The sequence below is a fragment of the Vombatus ursinus genome, unplaced genomic scaffold (genome assembly GCF_900497805.2).
Source record: "Vombatus ursinus unplaced genomic scaffold, bare-nosed wombat genome assembly UNPS02014820.1, whole genome shotgun sequence".
NCBI classification, from domain to species: Eukaryota; Metazoa; Chordata; class Mammalia; order Diprotodontia; family Vombatidae; genus Vombatus; species Vombatus ursinus.
The window spans coordinates 2,173,820-2,189,425 of NW_020954598.1; the positions used below are offsets into that span (position 1 = coordinate 2,173,820).

The 15,606-nt window shown below is 38.1% G+C and overlaps 1 protein-coding gene across 3 annotated transcripts in view; it reads right to left on the bottom strand.

The window, feature by feature from the left end:
• PTPDC1 (protein tyrosine phosphatase domain containing 1) overlaps positions 1-15,606 on the bottom strand; it is a 75,958-nt gene that overhangs the window by 15,735 nt on the left and 44,617 nt on the right. For 2 of the 3 annotated variants that reach the window (XM_027836915.1, XM_027836913.1), the window contains exon 2: positions 8,224-8,313. In XM_027836915.1, the coding sequence (XP_027692716.1) occupies positions 8,224-8,305 (82 nt within the window). In that variant the 5' untranslated portion in view covers positions 8,306-8,313. Of the gene's footprint in view, positions 1-8,223; positions 8,314-10,184; positions 10,198-15,606 lie in introns of those variants that run through there. The other variant, XM_027836914.1, reaches the window with a different exon arrangement.

A 15,606-nucleotide genomic window follows, 5' to 3' on the forward strand; every position in this document is an offset into this window, starting at 1 on the left:
GTTTTCTTGCACACATTGAAAGGATCTGATAATAAGAAAAATACAGATGACAGCTAGTGGGCCACACATAAATCAATAGAGGTGGAAGGAACATTCACGATTATCGAATCCATGCTACCATTTTACAGATGAAGAAACTGAGGCCCTGAAAGGTATGAGAACTTGCCCAGGGTCACCTAAGTCAGGTGTCAGGGCTGGATTTTGAGCCTTCATACTATAAAGAATTTAGAAATCATTCAACATACTGCTTTTTCTAAATTTTACGTTTAGCATATTTATGTAAATATACATGTATTTTTCCCTTTACTTCAAACCATCTGTTTTTCTTTCCCTTATTTTAGGACATGCTGGAGAACCATTTTTCTGCTGACCCTTCAAAAAGAATAAAGAAGGATCTACTAGAATACAATACAGTCTCCTAAAAGAGCTAGGTCATTAACTCATGGAACATTTGTAGGGATGATAGGATTACAGATTTAGAGCCAGAGGGAACCTTAGAAATCATCCAATCTCGCCTCCTAATTTTAGAGATGAGGACAGTGAAGCCCAGACATTTATCTCTGGTTAAGTGACTTCTCTAAGGTCACAAAAGGAAGGAGCATCATCAAGATCTGAACCTAGCTTCCCTAACTCCAAATCTGGCGCTCTTTCTGCAGTGCCACACAATAATCCATAATGGTATTTCCTTGACAGAGCTCTTCACTAAGCATTCTGATTCAGGTATAAACATATATTATGGTTGAAATCTCAAAGGTTGTAAATATGGGCAGTATAGACTCAGTTATTACTAATTTTTCTTTCCTTTTCAGAAAATAAAAAAGATAATTTTTGTTTTTGTGATGATAGTAATAGTATGGTCAAATATGCAAAACAATTTTTTGCCTTTTGCCACTGAACTGAGAAAGATACTTAAATAATACCTTCTTAATATAGACAGGCACATTTCAAAAATCCACTAAGTATTACATTTTTAGGAACGAGGTGAGGGGGAAGCTACAAACTTGAGAACTTGAAGATGACAAAGATGTAATGAAAGAAAAAAAAATAGAATCACCACTGAATGAACAGTCCTTGGCTTTTCCTTCATGGAATCCCAGAGCTAGATGAGACTTTAGATGTCACCTACAGTCAAACCATATATGACTAGGACTCCCTACAACATCTCTAATTCAACCAGCATCTAGTTAAGACCTTCAGTGCTGGGAAACCTATTACTCCCTGTAGTAGAACATGGGATCATAGATTTAGAGGTAGAAAGGACCTTCAGATGTCCTAGTGAGAGTCCTCATTTTACAGATGAAGGGGCTTAGGGAGGTTTAGATATAACCTCAAGGTGATACAAATACAGGTAGTAAATAGCAAAACTGTGATTTAAACTAAGATCCTCAGACTCCATTCTTTTTCAGTGTACCACAATGCCTCTCAATAAGATTGTATTTTATTTTCCATCATAAAAGTGTTGGGATATATTATCCACTTTCTGCTTCTAGACACATTGAAGAACTCCCCACCCCCCCTTCCTATAAAAAAGTGGAGATAAAAAATCCATTTGAATACAAAAGGATATGTAGGATAGTTCACACTGTGCAGTTATGGATTATTCACTTTTATTAACCAAGAAATATAGTTCTTTGACAGAGCCCTTAAGGAAATCATCTGAAAGCACATGGATCGGGGAGGGTGCTTTTTTCCTAAACTAAATAGCTTTCACTTATAATGTGTAAGTTAACACATTATACTCGATGGTAACAGAATATGGCCTGAAAGCACTATCCCATCCCCTCAACATTTTCTTAGCACTGTTCAGGACACAAGATGAATAAGATGTGATCTCTTCATCTTCAGAGAGCTTACAGTCCAGGAGTGGAGATAAGTCGTACGCTAATAATTACTATACAAGGAAACATGGTAAATTCACAGAGAGTGTAAAAAGGAGTTCAAGAGAGGTAGCTACTATTTCTGATAAGCTGGCTGAGTCGAATTCCTCTATGTCAAAAATATTTTTTACTAACTATCCTCCACTATTAACTATGCCTTCCCTCTGACACTACCCCCAATTGATCCTGTCTGTATCTTGTTTGTACAGAGCTGGTTGCATGTTGTCTTCCCTATTAGACCGTGAGCTCCTTGAGAGCAGGGACTGTCTTTTGTCTGTCTTTGTATCCTAAGAACTCAGCCCAGTGTTTGGCAGATGGTAGGAACTTAATAATGTTTGTTGTTTAACTCCACAAGCACTCCAGAATGTCACTGTAGCAAAGAAGATGGGTTTTGAAGGCTATGGCAGTGGACCAAAAGCTCTACTAGATTCTACCAAGCTAGAAAGGCTTCAAGTACTGTTCCAGTGAATGACTGTCTAAGGCTAGGTAGCTTAGTTTGGAAAAAGCCATTGCCATAAAGTCGAACACTAGGTGATGAATCCTTTTAACCAAAATGACTCATGAAACGAGATTGATTAAAAATGTCCCCATGCAACATTCTTCTACTTCCACTGTGATGGTGGCAGAGTATCAGAAAAGTGGGTAGAGAGTGCTAAGAATCAGTTTTTAGACTATCTAAAAACATTCATCTAACTTCTGGCACTCTAATTTGTTCAACAGCCAACAAATGGGTAAATTATCTAAGGAATTGGATCATTTTCATATTGAAAATATTGCTTTAAGTGAAGCCAGAAGACATAAAGAAGTTGCAACTATATGGAAAAACAGCTCACAGGCTCTTCTATTATAGACAAATAAAGGAATTGGTTTAATCATATGTCCAAATGAAAAACAAATATTTCACAGGACACTTGGCTCATCTTTCCTTGTAGTACTCAAAACAGAGTACTAGCAAACAGATCACTGTGGAGAAAAGTGCAGAAGATGAGGAATTTTATGAATAACTTGACAAGACCCTCTAAACTAAGTCAACATTTACCTTGATATTCAGGGATTTCAATGTGAAGGTTGATGCAGTAAATCAATAATCACTAAGTGGTTATTATGTGCCAGGCATTGTGATAAACGCTGAGGACACAAAGAATGACAAAAACACTGTTCTTGCCCTTAAGGAGCTCACATTCTAATGAGGGAAGACAGCATGAAAATAACTATGCAATAAGATATATACAGAGGAGAAGACAGAGAAAATATGTTAAAATATGGTTTATATGGGTTCTTTCTCTCTGTTCAGGAACTCCCTGAGATTACAGGCTTTAAGCATTACAGGGTCAAATCTCCACTGCTAGACATATACCCCAAAGGAGTCAATGACAAAAAGAATGATTCCATAGACACAACAATGCTTGTGGCAGGCACTAAAAAAAAATTTTTTTTAATCAGGGTTAAGTGATATGTCCAGGGTCACACAGCTAGTAAATGTCTGAGGCCAGATTTGAACTCAGGTCCTCTTGACTCCAGGGTCAAAGCAATTTTGATAGTAGCAAAGAACTGGAAACACAGAAGATACCCATTAATTGGGGAATGGCTAAACAAGTAGGAGTACATGAATGTAAAAGAATACTACTGTGCTATGAGAAAGGATAAATATGATGAATACAGAGAAGCCAGGAGAAGACATAGAAACTGATACTCAATGACGTAAGCACAACAAAGAAGTCAATTCTGCAGTGTCTATGACAATGTAAACAGAAAAAACAATGGGAAGAAAATAATAAAAAACGAATGCTGTGACCAAGCTTGGCTGAAAAGAAGAGATATGAGAAGGTACCACCTCTCTCTCTGTAGAGGTAGGGAACTATGGATGTGTACTGTTGCACATATTGTCAGACTTTCAGATATGTGAGTTAATTTTGTTGAAACTGGATTTTGTTTTGTTTTTATTCTTTTATGCTTTGTTACAGAGAATTCCTCTGGAAGGATGGAGAGTTACACTGAGAAATGTAGATGATATAAAAATTAAAAGATATCAATAAAAATTTTTTTAAAATATAAAACCTAGTGTCTAGAATGGAATGCAACATTCTGGATGTGGTCTGGGCAAGGGAGAGTTCAGAAGGACTATCATGTCTCTTGTTTGGTGTGCAAGTCTTCACAGTACAGCCTAAGACCTTCAGCATTGTGGGTGCTTTCTCTATTCATGGCCAAGAATTGCATATGACAAGAGTATGTGGATGGTTATTAATCTGTGGGAGGATCTGCACAAGTGGTGGGAGTGCTCACACAAATAAGATCATGGATGTACTAAAGTATCAGCTACCATCTGCCCACCTATGAACTATAAGTTTTTAAAGCAAAATATCCTGTAAAAATCACTCAAATTACTTCCAAGGGGTTATTTACTGTTTCTAAGAATACACAAATATTACCCTTGTGCTTTCCTGATTCTCTTCCGTCTTCTTTCAGAAGTTTTGTGGTTAATTTTGTGAAGTTACATGCCCAAGCTCTTTGATGAGAAATTTGACACGAGATTATTCTGAGTGGATGCTAATGGTGAATACATTAGAGTTTTGCACATACTAATTTCAATTTAAATTAGAATTTTAAAAAATAGCATACTCACGGTCTGCTTAGAAAAATTTCAGTAGATAAAATTATTTAATTGCTATTTAACTATTTGTGTATTATAGTGAGACGTTTTTTGGATCAAGAAGTAATTTTGAGTTTTTCTTTTTCTTTTTTTTAAATTAGAGGAATGCAGCAATCCTATTTTTAGGGTAATACCTTAACGAGATTAACAATACAAAATAGCTAGTTGTACAAAAATATTCATGGAGGCACTATTTGTAACAGTAAAAAAACAAACAAACTAGAAACAAACCATGTGCCCAACAGTGGGGAATAGGGTAGTATTGTGGATAGGATGCAGAGCTGAGAGTCAGGAAGACCTGGAGTTGAATTCTACCACAAATAATAATAATGATGTCTAACATTATCTCATTTGATCCTCATAACAACCTGGGAGACAGGTGCTATTATTATCCCCATTTTACAGATTAGGGAACTGACGCAAACAGGGGTAAGTGACTTATCCAGGGCCACACAGTTAGTAAATGTCTGAGGCTGGATTTGAACTCAGGGCCTCTGTACTCTTGGCCCAGTTCTCTATTTTCTGTACCATCTGGACACGTAACAGCTGTGCGACCCTGGGCAAGTTTCTTATCCTATTCAGAGTTCTGCCCCTCATCTATAAAATGAGGTTAGCCTCACTTCAAAGGTCCTTGGACTATTTATATATGAATTTATTTCATTGTGAGAAGCCCACCCCCCCTTTTTTTGGTGAGGCAATCAAGGTTAAGTGACTTGCTCAGGGTCACACAGCTAGTAAGTGTCAAGTGTCTGAGGTCAGATTTATGAGGAGCCCTTCTTAACCTGTCCCCTCCTCCCTTTCCAGTCTTACACCTTACACTCTACCCTGTACTCTCCTGTGTCTCAAGGCCAGTGACACTAGCCTCTTGGCTGTTCCAAGAACAAGACACTCCATCTGTCAGCTCTGGGCATTCTCTCTGGCTCTCCCCCAAACCTGGATTACTCTCCCCACTCCGCTCCGACTAATGATCTCCCTGGCTTCCTTTAAGTCCTACCTTCTACAGGAAGCCTTCCCTAGCCTCTCTTAATTCCAGGGCCTTCCCTCTATTGGCTATGTCCTGTTTATCCTGTATATAGCTTGTCTGTACATATTTGTTTGCATATTGTGCAATAACACAAAAATGGGATGGGGACTGAGTTCAAATCTGGCCCACTAGAAGCACTCTTTTCATGAGGGACACAGAATAAAGAAGGAACACATAAGGGTATAATCCATGAATTGGAGAAAAGAACTCTGAATAGACTAAAAGGAAAGAAAAATAAGGAGGGGAATAAAGCAAAGGAACATTTCTTGGAAAAGTACACTGTAAAAGAAGGTCATTTAAGAAGCTGGAGACAGAGTGGGAAGGAAAATGTTGGACCTTATATTTGTATGGATAGGGAAAGAGAACGTCCAAAGAGGGAAAGAAATAGATAAATAAAAAGAAAGAGAAATGAACAATTTAAGTACATTCAAGGAACTTAGAATAGAGCACTTAAATTGAGAGGCAGGGAGTCTTTGGAAATAGATTAGCATAAGTAATATAAGCAAAACTAATTTAAGTGACAAAGTCCTGACTTAAAAGAGAAAGGGGATAAAAATCAATACAAAACAAATAAGGGAGGGAAAACATGAGCTTAACAATCATAACCTTAAATGTGAATGTGTTAAACATTCTAACAAAATACAAGACAGTAGCACAATGCATAAACACATCCCAGAAATTTGTTTTATACAGGAAACAAGAGTCAGGGCTCCCACAAGAAATGGGCACAGGTCAAAGGACCACAGTCCAGAAACAAAAGAAGCTTTTGACTAACTAATCTAACCTCCTTTTCTGAGAGATGAGGAGAGTGAGGCCCAGAAAAGGAAAATGAACTGCCCAAGTTCACACAAGTAACATGGTTAGGATCTAAAACCAGGTCTGCAGCCTCCAAATTCATCATTTTCTTTCCTACTTCAATCTCATGAGTCTTCACCCAGCTTTCACTGCAGCGTGGTTACCTGCAAAGAAACCCTGAACATCTGCACCACTGAGGATACTCAAAAGTGCCATTTGTTGTGTGAGACACTCACTATAGGTACCTGAGGTTTAACCATCTTTGTATCCTGGCAGAGAAAATAAGCCAGGGTCAGCCCCAGGGAAGAAAGAGGGCAGGACCCATGAGAGCCCACAAGTTTGGAAGCAGGAAAAAGTCCTGCTTTTCGTAGGTGACAAGAGCCAAGTCAATGTGGGAAAGCCAAAGAGGAATAGCAGACTATGTGGCAAGGGAACAACAAAATGGCTATTACTAACTACCTCAACATTCAAAAGATTAGTCCAAAATGTTAACAGACGTGAACTTGACCTTACTTAAGGAGTAAAATCAATGAGTAAGAACTGACAGTGAGCATAATTAAGACATCCTGATTATAATGCATGCATGCTTTATAAACAATGTTTGAACCATGGGAAAACGTATGGTAAAGAACAATGGGGAATGTTAGTAAAAGGGTGAGATAAGCATGTATAACACACAGTGGATAAGAGTGCTGGACCTGGAATCAGGAAGATGCCTTCAAATCTAGCTTTGTCTATATACTAGTAGTGTAACCCTGGGTAAGTCGTTTAACCCCAGTCTGCCTCATTTTCATCATCTGTAAAATGGGAATAATAATAGCACCTACCTTGTAGGTTGTTTTGGGAATAAGATGAGATGATATTTGTAAAGTGTTTTGTAAACCTTAAAGTATATGGGCATGCTAGCTATTATTGTATAGGGTCGCCTGAAGCCAGGAGGATAATGTCGGACTCAATGTCCAGCATAAGGACTCTTGGATTTGAAGTTAGAGGACCTGGTTCAAATCCTGGCTTTTCCATTTACTACTTGGGTGACTTTGGGAAGGCTATTATTCTCTCGAAGTTCAGGGTCCTCATATGTAAAACCAAAGGGTTGGACTAGATGATCTCTAAGGTCTCTTCTGTGGCTAAATCAAAATCTCTTTCTCCTTAGACAGTATTAAATATTTAGAAAACCCTAGCATTCTAGGAATGATAGGCCAGAACAGAGAAGTTAGAAAATTTCTGGACTTCAGTTTCCCAATTACATGATTTCTAAGGTCCCTTCCAATTCTATGGCTCGTGGCTTGCTGAGAATAGTAGTACACATTCTCTACAATCTAATTTAGAGTAGTAGTGGACAAAGCAGAGACCTAGGGGCCAAGCGCAAGTGGGAAGCTGTACAGATTCTGGGAACCTGGAGAGAGTGAGCCTAGGGTGGCAGACGTCAAGAGCCTTCTTCCTGAGAAAGAATCCCAGTAGTGTGGGAAGGTAACAAAAGCATGAATAAGAAATTTGGCAAGAGTGGGGTTAGAGAGCTGTTAAATGTGGGGGATGCTTGAAAAGAGACACTTACAAGTGAATAATAAGGAAATTGGGGGTTGAGTCATGTACAGGCATTTGATTAGAGGGGAAAATGAATAATTTTACTCTGAGAGGAAGATACAGGAAGCAGATATTGTTACTAAATTTCTTCCTCAAAGGCCACCTTTTCTATTCAGTATTTCAAGACAGGAGTTTTAAAGGAAGAGGTAGATTAAAGAAAAAATATTAACCTACAACTTAAGATATGGCTGAGTAGGTCTTTTATTTTTATTTCATTCAGGCTGATTTCATTCTTTGAAACTCCTATAGCCTGTACACCAAAAATAACAAAGAATGAATGAAAGAAATATTACCTTTCATGCTTGTTGTATATACACTACTGTTCACTGAGGAGTAGGAAAGTTGTTCATTTTGCGACAAGACTCCTGTAGCCATTGTAGTTCCTGTTGAAATAATAGTAATTTGTATGTTGATCTCTTTTGTTTACTGAAGACTACTGTTTACTTATTGTATAGAAAATACCTAAGGAAAACTGTAGCTTCATGCTGACATTCAACAATTCCTACTGTTGTCTCTGTCTGCCCAGCAGGGCAGGACAAATGGGCCTTTAGTCCAGATCCCAAAATTCAGGACCCTTCTGTAGGTAGAAACAATTGAATTTACTTAGCACCTAGTACAAGAATAATTTGTTAAAATAAATTACTATGTGGTGCTTGTTCCCCCCACCAACCACACCCCAAGTGAGCTCTTTCCCATTCCCTCCTTTAGCAGTAGACTCCTGTTCTCCTGGGGTTTCCTTTCTCTACCAGGTCAGTGACCCAAGGTCTCTGTCTTCTCTGAAAGGATGGTGTCCCAGGGTCTCTTCCCATGGAATTTTGTGTCTTGAGCTCCCCACTCCAACAGAACAATTAAATTAGGTTTTTTTAATTTGTTTTTTAAAAAAGGTAAATTAAGGGCATATTTAGTGCTACGTGCCCCAGCTACATTTTTTGTGGCTACTTGCTCTGGGAGCAAAAATTGCTAGTTAAAATCATTCTCCAGGGTAGGCAGAGTCAAGATGTAAGAGACGCAGGAAAAAGGTACAGCCCAGCTTCCCCATCCTCACCATTTTTTTTTTTCCTACAAAGAGCTAGAAGATGTACCAGATTGAATCCTGGTTCGGAAATTTAAGGAAAAAAACTCAATGAGTCATTAATCCAGTGAAGTTCCATAAGAAGACAAACAAATAGGTCTGTGGTCATGGGAGCCAGAGTCTGACCAGGAGTATGCTGTGCCCAGACTGAAAAGAAGACCAGAATGTGTCCTGGGGCAGGAAGAAGTCCCAGGGGACCCTGAACTAGTGCAAGATGTGGGAAAGGGTACACCTGGCAGCCCTATTGCTCACTACCCAGTTCCGGGCCACAGTTCCAGGGCAGACCAAGGAGGGGGCCAGAGTCTGAGGGTGGCAGAGAGGAAGAGTTGTGATCTGTGGCCATAGCTGTGGACTGGGAGAGGAACAAGGGCAAAAGCAAAAAGTAGCTATATGGCTCTGATCCCAGGTGTTTGTTATGTTATGTTTGTGTTTGGCATGATCCCTGAACTCAGTTTTGGTGTCTGAAGTCTGCGGTAGAATAATCAAGACAAGAATCCCAAACTAACTCCGAGCCTGCAGAGCCTCCCAAGAGGCTAATCATGGCTGAGTCTGGCAGCAATCTACTGAAACTTCTGACCGGGGACAAGTAAAGGTTTTGCTAAGACCCAAACCTGGGTCAGGGACCTATAGACCTCAGACCAGGAGGGCGATGAGCAGATTTCATCACAGATCACATCACTTTGGGAGCACTTAAAGCTTGCAGATTCCCCAGCCTGAGCTATCCCCGAGATACTGGTATAATACAACATTCAACAGACCCAAGAAAGCAGCAGAAGGACCCAAGAGGAGAGAAGCTCAACTCAGACATTCCCCCTGGAAGTATACAGAGCCCAGATCTAATATAAGGTCTAAAGTCAAGAAACAGGATAGAAGAATAAACAATAAAAAAGAATCCCACCACAAAGAGTTATTATGAGGAAACAGAAGCTTAAGACACAAATCCAAAAGAAGAAAATTACTCCAAAATATTTAAAAGTAAAGCCTCAAAGAAAAATACAGCTTGTGCACAAGTCCAAACAGAATTCCTAGAAGTGACAAAGCAAAGGTTAAAAAAAAAAGACCCAAAAAGTATTTTTAAAACCAAGTGAGAGTAGAAGGGGAAAAATTGGGCAAAGAAGTCAAAGATAGGGAAAAAAGATGGAAAGAAAATTAACAGCTTGGAACAAGCGGTTCAAAACTTACCAAAGAAAATAATTCCCTGAAAACTAGAATTGACCAAATAAAAGCTGATGACTTCATGAGACATCAAGAAATGTCGAATCAAAGTCGAAAGACTAAAAAAAGAAAAGAAAAAATATAAGATATCGCATAAGAATTAACCAGGAAAACATATAAAGGAGAAACAGTTTAAGAATCACTGGGTTACATGAAAGCCATTATCAAAAAGAGAATACTAGATATATTTCAAGAAATTATAAGATTGTCCATATCTCTTACAACTAGAAGATCAAGGAGATATAGAAATAAACCTCAAAATGAAAACTTCCAGGAATGTTTTAGACAAAATTCAGAACTCTGAAGTCAATGAAAAAATAATGAAAACAGTTAGGAAGGAGAATTTAAGTACTGAGGATCCACTCAGGTAGAATCATACAAGATCTAGCAGCTACCACTATAAAGGAGTATAAAGCTTAGAATTTGATATTCCAGAAGGCAGAAGAGCTTATTACAACCAAGAATATCTTCCTCAGAAAAACTGGGATAATTATGTGGGGAAAAATATAAAAGCATACAAAGGGAAAATTAAATGAACTTTTAATGAAATAGAGTACTTCCAAGTATTCCTGATGAAAAGTCCACAGCAGAAAATTTGACACAACAAACACAGGAATCAAGACAAGCATAAAAAGATTAATTTGAGCTAAAGACTAAACAAGGATTATGTGTTTACATGGGGAGTCGATATATGTATCCCTTCAGACTATATCTTAATCAGGTGTCATAAAGGAAGCCTAATTAGAGGGCTTGAAATGATTCTCTTGTGTTTTGATGATCTTAAAAGAGCAATGGAAAGACTAGGGAAGAGGAATATACTGGGATTGGGGAAAAGGGGAGAGAAATAATGGGCAAAATCATCACACATATGTGATAAAAACAATATTGTAAAGACAAAAAATCTTTGAAAGACTTAGGAGTTCTTTTCTTTTTTTTTTTTGACTAGGCAATGGGGTTAAGTGACTTGCCCAGGGTCACACAGCTAGTAAGTGTTACGTGTCTAAGGCCAGATTTGAACTCAGGTCCTCCTGAATCTAAGGCTGGAGCTTATCCACTGCACCACCTAGCTGCCCCAAGACTTAGGAGTTCTGACTGACACAGTGACCAAATACAGTTCTAGCAGATTAATGATGAAACAAACTATCCACTTCCAAATAGAGAAGTGATAGATTCATAGTGCAAATGGAGATGTGTGTGTATATATATGTATATACATTTTTTTTTCCTTTGGACATGGACTATGTGGGAATTTGTTTTACTTGACTATACATGTTTGTAACAGGTTTTGTTGGTCTTGCTTTCTCGGTGGGAAGGAGGAGAGAGGAAGGTGGGAGGGAGGGAATTTGAACCTAAAAATAAAATTGAATTTTAAAAATCTCTCAACTCTGAGTATTTTCACTTGCTGCTGCCCATGCATGGAATCTCTTTCTCCTCATTTCCACCTCCTAGCCTCCCTGGCTTCCTTCAAGGCTCAGCTGAAGTCCAACCTTCTGCAAGAAGCTGTTTCCCAGACCTCTTTAATCTTACTGCCACTTCCCACTGACATTACCCCCAAATTATCCTGTATATAGTTTGTTTGATGTTGTCTCCCCCATTAGATTATGAGCTTCTTGAAAGCAGAGTTTGTCTTGTTTTTCCCCTTTGTATCCCCAGCACTAAGAACAATGCCTGGCACATATTAAGTGCTTAATAAATGCTAATCGATCAATCAATAAACATTTAAGTACCTACTATATGTCAGGCACTGCGCTAAGCACTGGGGATATAAAAAGAGGCAAAAGACAGCTCCTGTCCTTAAGGAGCTCACAGTCTAATGGGGGAGATAACATGCAAACAAATATAAACAGAACCATTTACATACAAGATAAATAGGAAGTAATTAACTGAGGGAAGGTTTTAGAATTAAGAGAGGTTGGGGGAGGTTTCCAGTAAAAGAAGAGATTTTAGTTGGAATAGTAGGTGGAGTGGAGGAGGGAGAGAATTGCAGGCTTGGGGAATAGCCAGAGAAAATGCCAGGATTTGAGAGATGGAATGTTTCATCATGCAACAGCCAGGAAGCCAGTGTCACTGGATCAAAGCATACATATTGGGGAGAAAGGTGTAAGAATACTGGAAAGGCAGGAGGGGGCTAGGTTATAAAGGACTTTGAATGCCAAAAAGAGCATATCTGATCCTAGAAGTAATAAGGAGCCACTGAGTAGGGGAGTGACATGGTTGCACCTGAGCTTTAGGAAAATCACTTTAGTGGCTGAATGGATGATAGATTGGAGAGGAAAGAGACTTGAGGCAGGCTTAATGACTTCTAATGATATAATGTTAAATTGTACAGGATACTACAGAGAATAAGACAGAATAACAAAAAGCTCATGGAACTTCCATTTCCAATAGCTTTCTATAACTGTAGTCAAGGTAAGGTCTTACTGCCTTCTGCCTGGATTGCTGAAACAGTTCTCTAGCCAGTTTTCCCAGCTTGCCTTTCTACCCATTTCAATCTAATCTACATACAAATTTAGAATTTTCTACTTCAAGCACTATTTTCATTATACGATATTTATTTATAGTGACTTCTTGTTGTCTACTGAATAATTCACTCATTCATGCATAGAGTCACCAGATACCTCTTGTGCATTTAATATGGTAAAGTTACTGTACTAGGAAACTGTCTTAAATCTGAACTTATAAAAATAGCTTTAAAAATCTACAAATCTAACTTCTCTTTCTTTTAAGAAAAATCCTACCTTTTGCCTTTCTGTACATCAATGTCAACTCTTTGATACTTCAATATTTCTTATAGTTCAACATCTCCAGGCTTTCTTATTATGCAAAATTTAGTCTTTATCTTTGTGTAAATCCTACATAAATGACTTATATGTTAGAAACCTTCCTTTGTTGCTTCTTTTAATATTAAAAACAAAGTTCAAAATTTATCTCTTCTAGTAGAACTTTTACAAGTCACAATAATTATTCATTTCTCTGTCGGCATGCATGTTAACTAGAATAGTGGAAAAATCACTGGATTGGGAGTCAGGAGATTGGAGCTCTAGCTATAAATCTACTACCAACTAGTTCTTGGTTAACTCACTTGCTTCTCTGGGGGTCAGTTCTCTCATCTATGAAATGAAGTTGAACTAGTTGTCTAAGATACCTTCCAACTCTTAACCCTCTAAAACATTCAAATATATTTTCAAAAAGAATTGAAATAAAATAGATTTTACAGTTAAATTTCAATTAAACTAAAAATTAAATCCTGGCCAATTAAGCAGAAGGAAAACAATTGTGAATGTGATTTGGGCTTTGGAATTGTGAAGGCCAGAGACTGAATTTGGGGAGGAAAAACTTGGAAGGAAAAACACTGAAGGAAGAGAAAAAGGCGAAGGGCTTAAACTGGAGAAAAACCTGAATGAAATGACTTGAGGATTAACAAAGGTAAAAGATTCAAGGAGAACTTAAGATAAAGAAAAGAAAGTATGGAAAGGCTCAAAGAGGAGTAAAAGGAAGAGAAATAGGAGGTGGTAAGATTAGATAACTAAGGGATGATAAGACAAGTTTAAAAGCCAAGGTAAAATAAAAGGTTAGTAAGAGAAGGAAAAGGAAGTTAAGTGTAAATTTCAAGGTACTAAGGGAGAAGTAGAGTGACAGTCACTCCAGAGTTCATACTCTCACAAGTAGTGTGCCATAGCAGTGGACCAGGGAAGCCATTAGTAAAAAAAAAAAAAAAAAAAAAAAAAAGACAAGGATGGAGGATTTTACTTTCAGTTAAATATGAAGAATAGGAAAATTCTGTCATGACTTGAACAGAATATATGACAGGGGTCTCTGGTGCAGAGATTTGTGCTTGGCCCTCTAAAATTTTTATCAATTACTTCAATTTTTTAAAAAAAGAATGCCTTAGATCAAATAAAGCTGGCAGTGATAGCTAACACATTGGACAAATTAGGCTCCAAAAAAGATAGTGACAGGCTAGAACACTGGCTTGGATGTAATAAGATGAGATGTAATAGAGATAAATATAAGATCATATATTAAAGTTAAAAAAGTTAGCTTCACAAATACAGAATGAGAAAGGTATAGCTAGATAGCAGTTCACTTGAAAAGGATCTAATGATTTTAGGGGGCTGAAAACTCAGTGTGAGTCAACTGTGATATAGCTGTCAAGAAAGCTAATTTAATCTTAGGCTATATTAAAAGAGGCATAGTGTCCAGGACTAAGAAGGAAATAATTAGACCACATTGAGAGCATTACGATCAGTTCTAGGTACCACATTTTAGAAAGGACATTGATAAACTGGAAAGCATCAAGAGGAGGAAAACTAAGAAGGCAAAGGGCCTCTGTTTCATACCGCTAGAGGAAACATAGAGTATTGAGGGAGTAGAGGCAGGATTGCTGTTTTCAAGTATTTGAAGGGTTATTGTGTTGAATAGGGGATGGGCTTGTGTGACTTGTCCCTAAAGGGAAGAACCAGGAATAATGTCTGGAAATTGCAAAGAAGCAAATTGGGGCTTGAAGTAAGGAAAAACTTCCTATGGTTTTGTTGTTGATCAGTCGTTTTAGTCATGTCTGACTCTTTGTGACCCCATTTAAGATTGTCTTAGCTAAGAACAAGAACAACAAAGTATTAAATGGCTTTTGAGGTCCTTTATAATTCTGTGATTCCGTGATCAACAGTCAGAAATAAGACAAGAAGCATCATATTACCTTTTCTAGTAAAGAAAATGATCTGGAGAAATCAGCACTTTTGTGGTCTAACATGTCAATATCCTCTTTGGCTAAAACATGCTCTTTGAGTTGTTCTAAAATAAGGTAGTGGTTTTCCTTCCATCTTCAAGAAAGAATTGGTTGACCATTTGTTGAATATGTTGGAGTGGTGATTTCAGTTAAGGTATGTGTATATGAGATGGCCTCTGAGGTGCCTCCCCACTCTTAGATTCTGTGGTTCTGTGACAAACTCAGTATGAGTCAGCAGCGTGATGTGGCAACCAAAGCTAATGTGAATTTGGGGTGCACTAAAAGGGGCAGAACCTCCAAAGAAGTAGTTAAGAGTCCCATTGTACTGTCTTTTTGTCAGAACACATCTGTAGTATTGCGCTTAATTCGAGATGTCAGAGTTCAACAGAGATTTTGATAAACTGGAGGATATTCAGAAAACAGCAACAAAAATAATGAAGGGTCTTGGGCACAAGTCATATGAGGACCAGTTGAAGGAATTAGGTACATTTAACTAGGAACGGTTTGGTCCCAGAGGGTAAAACCAGGAACGATGTTTAAGTTTCAAAGGGGTAAATTAAGGTTTGATGTCAGGAAAAACTTGTTAACAAACCTTCTGATGGTGAAATGGGCTGATTCTAGAGGCTGTGGGTAGCCTTTATCGGAGGTTTTCAAGCCTAGACT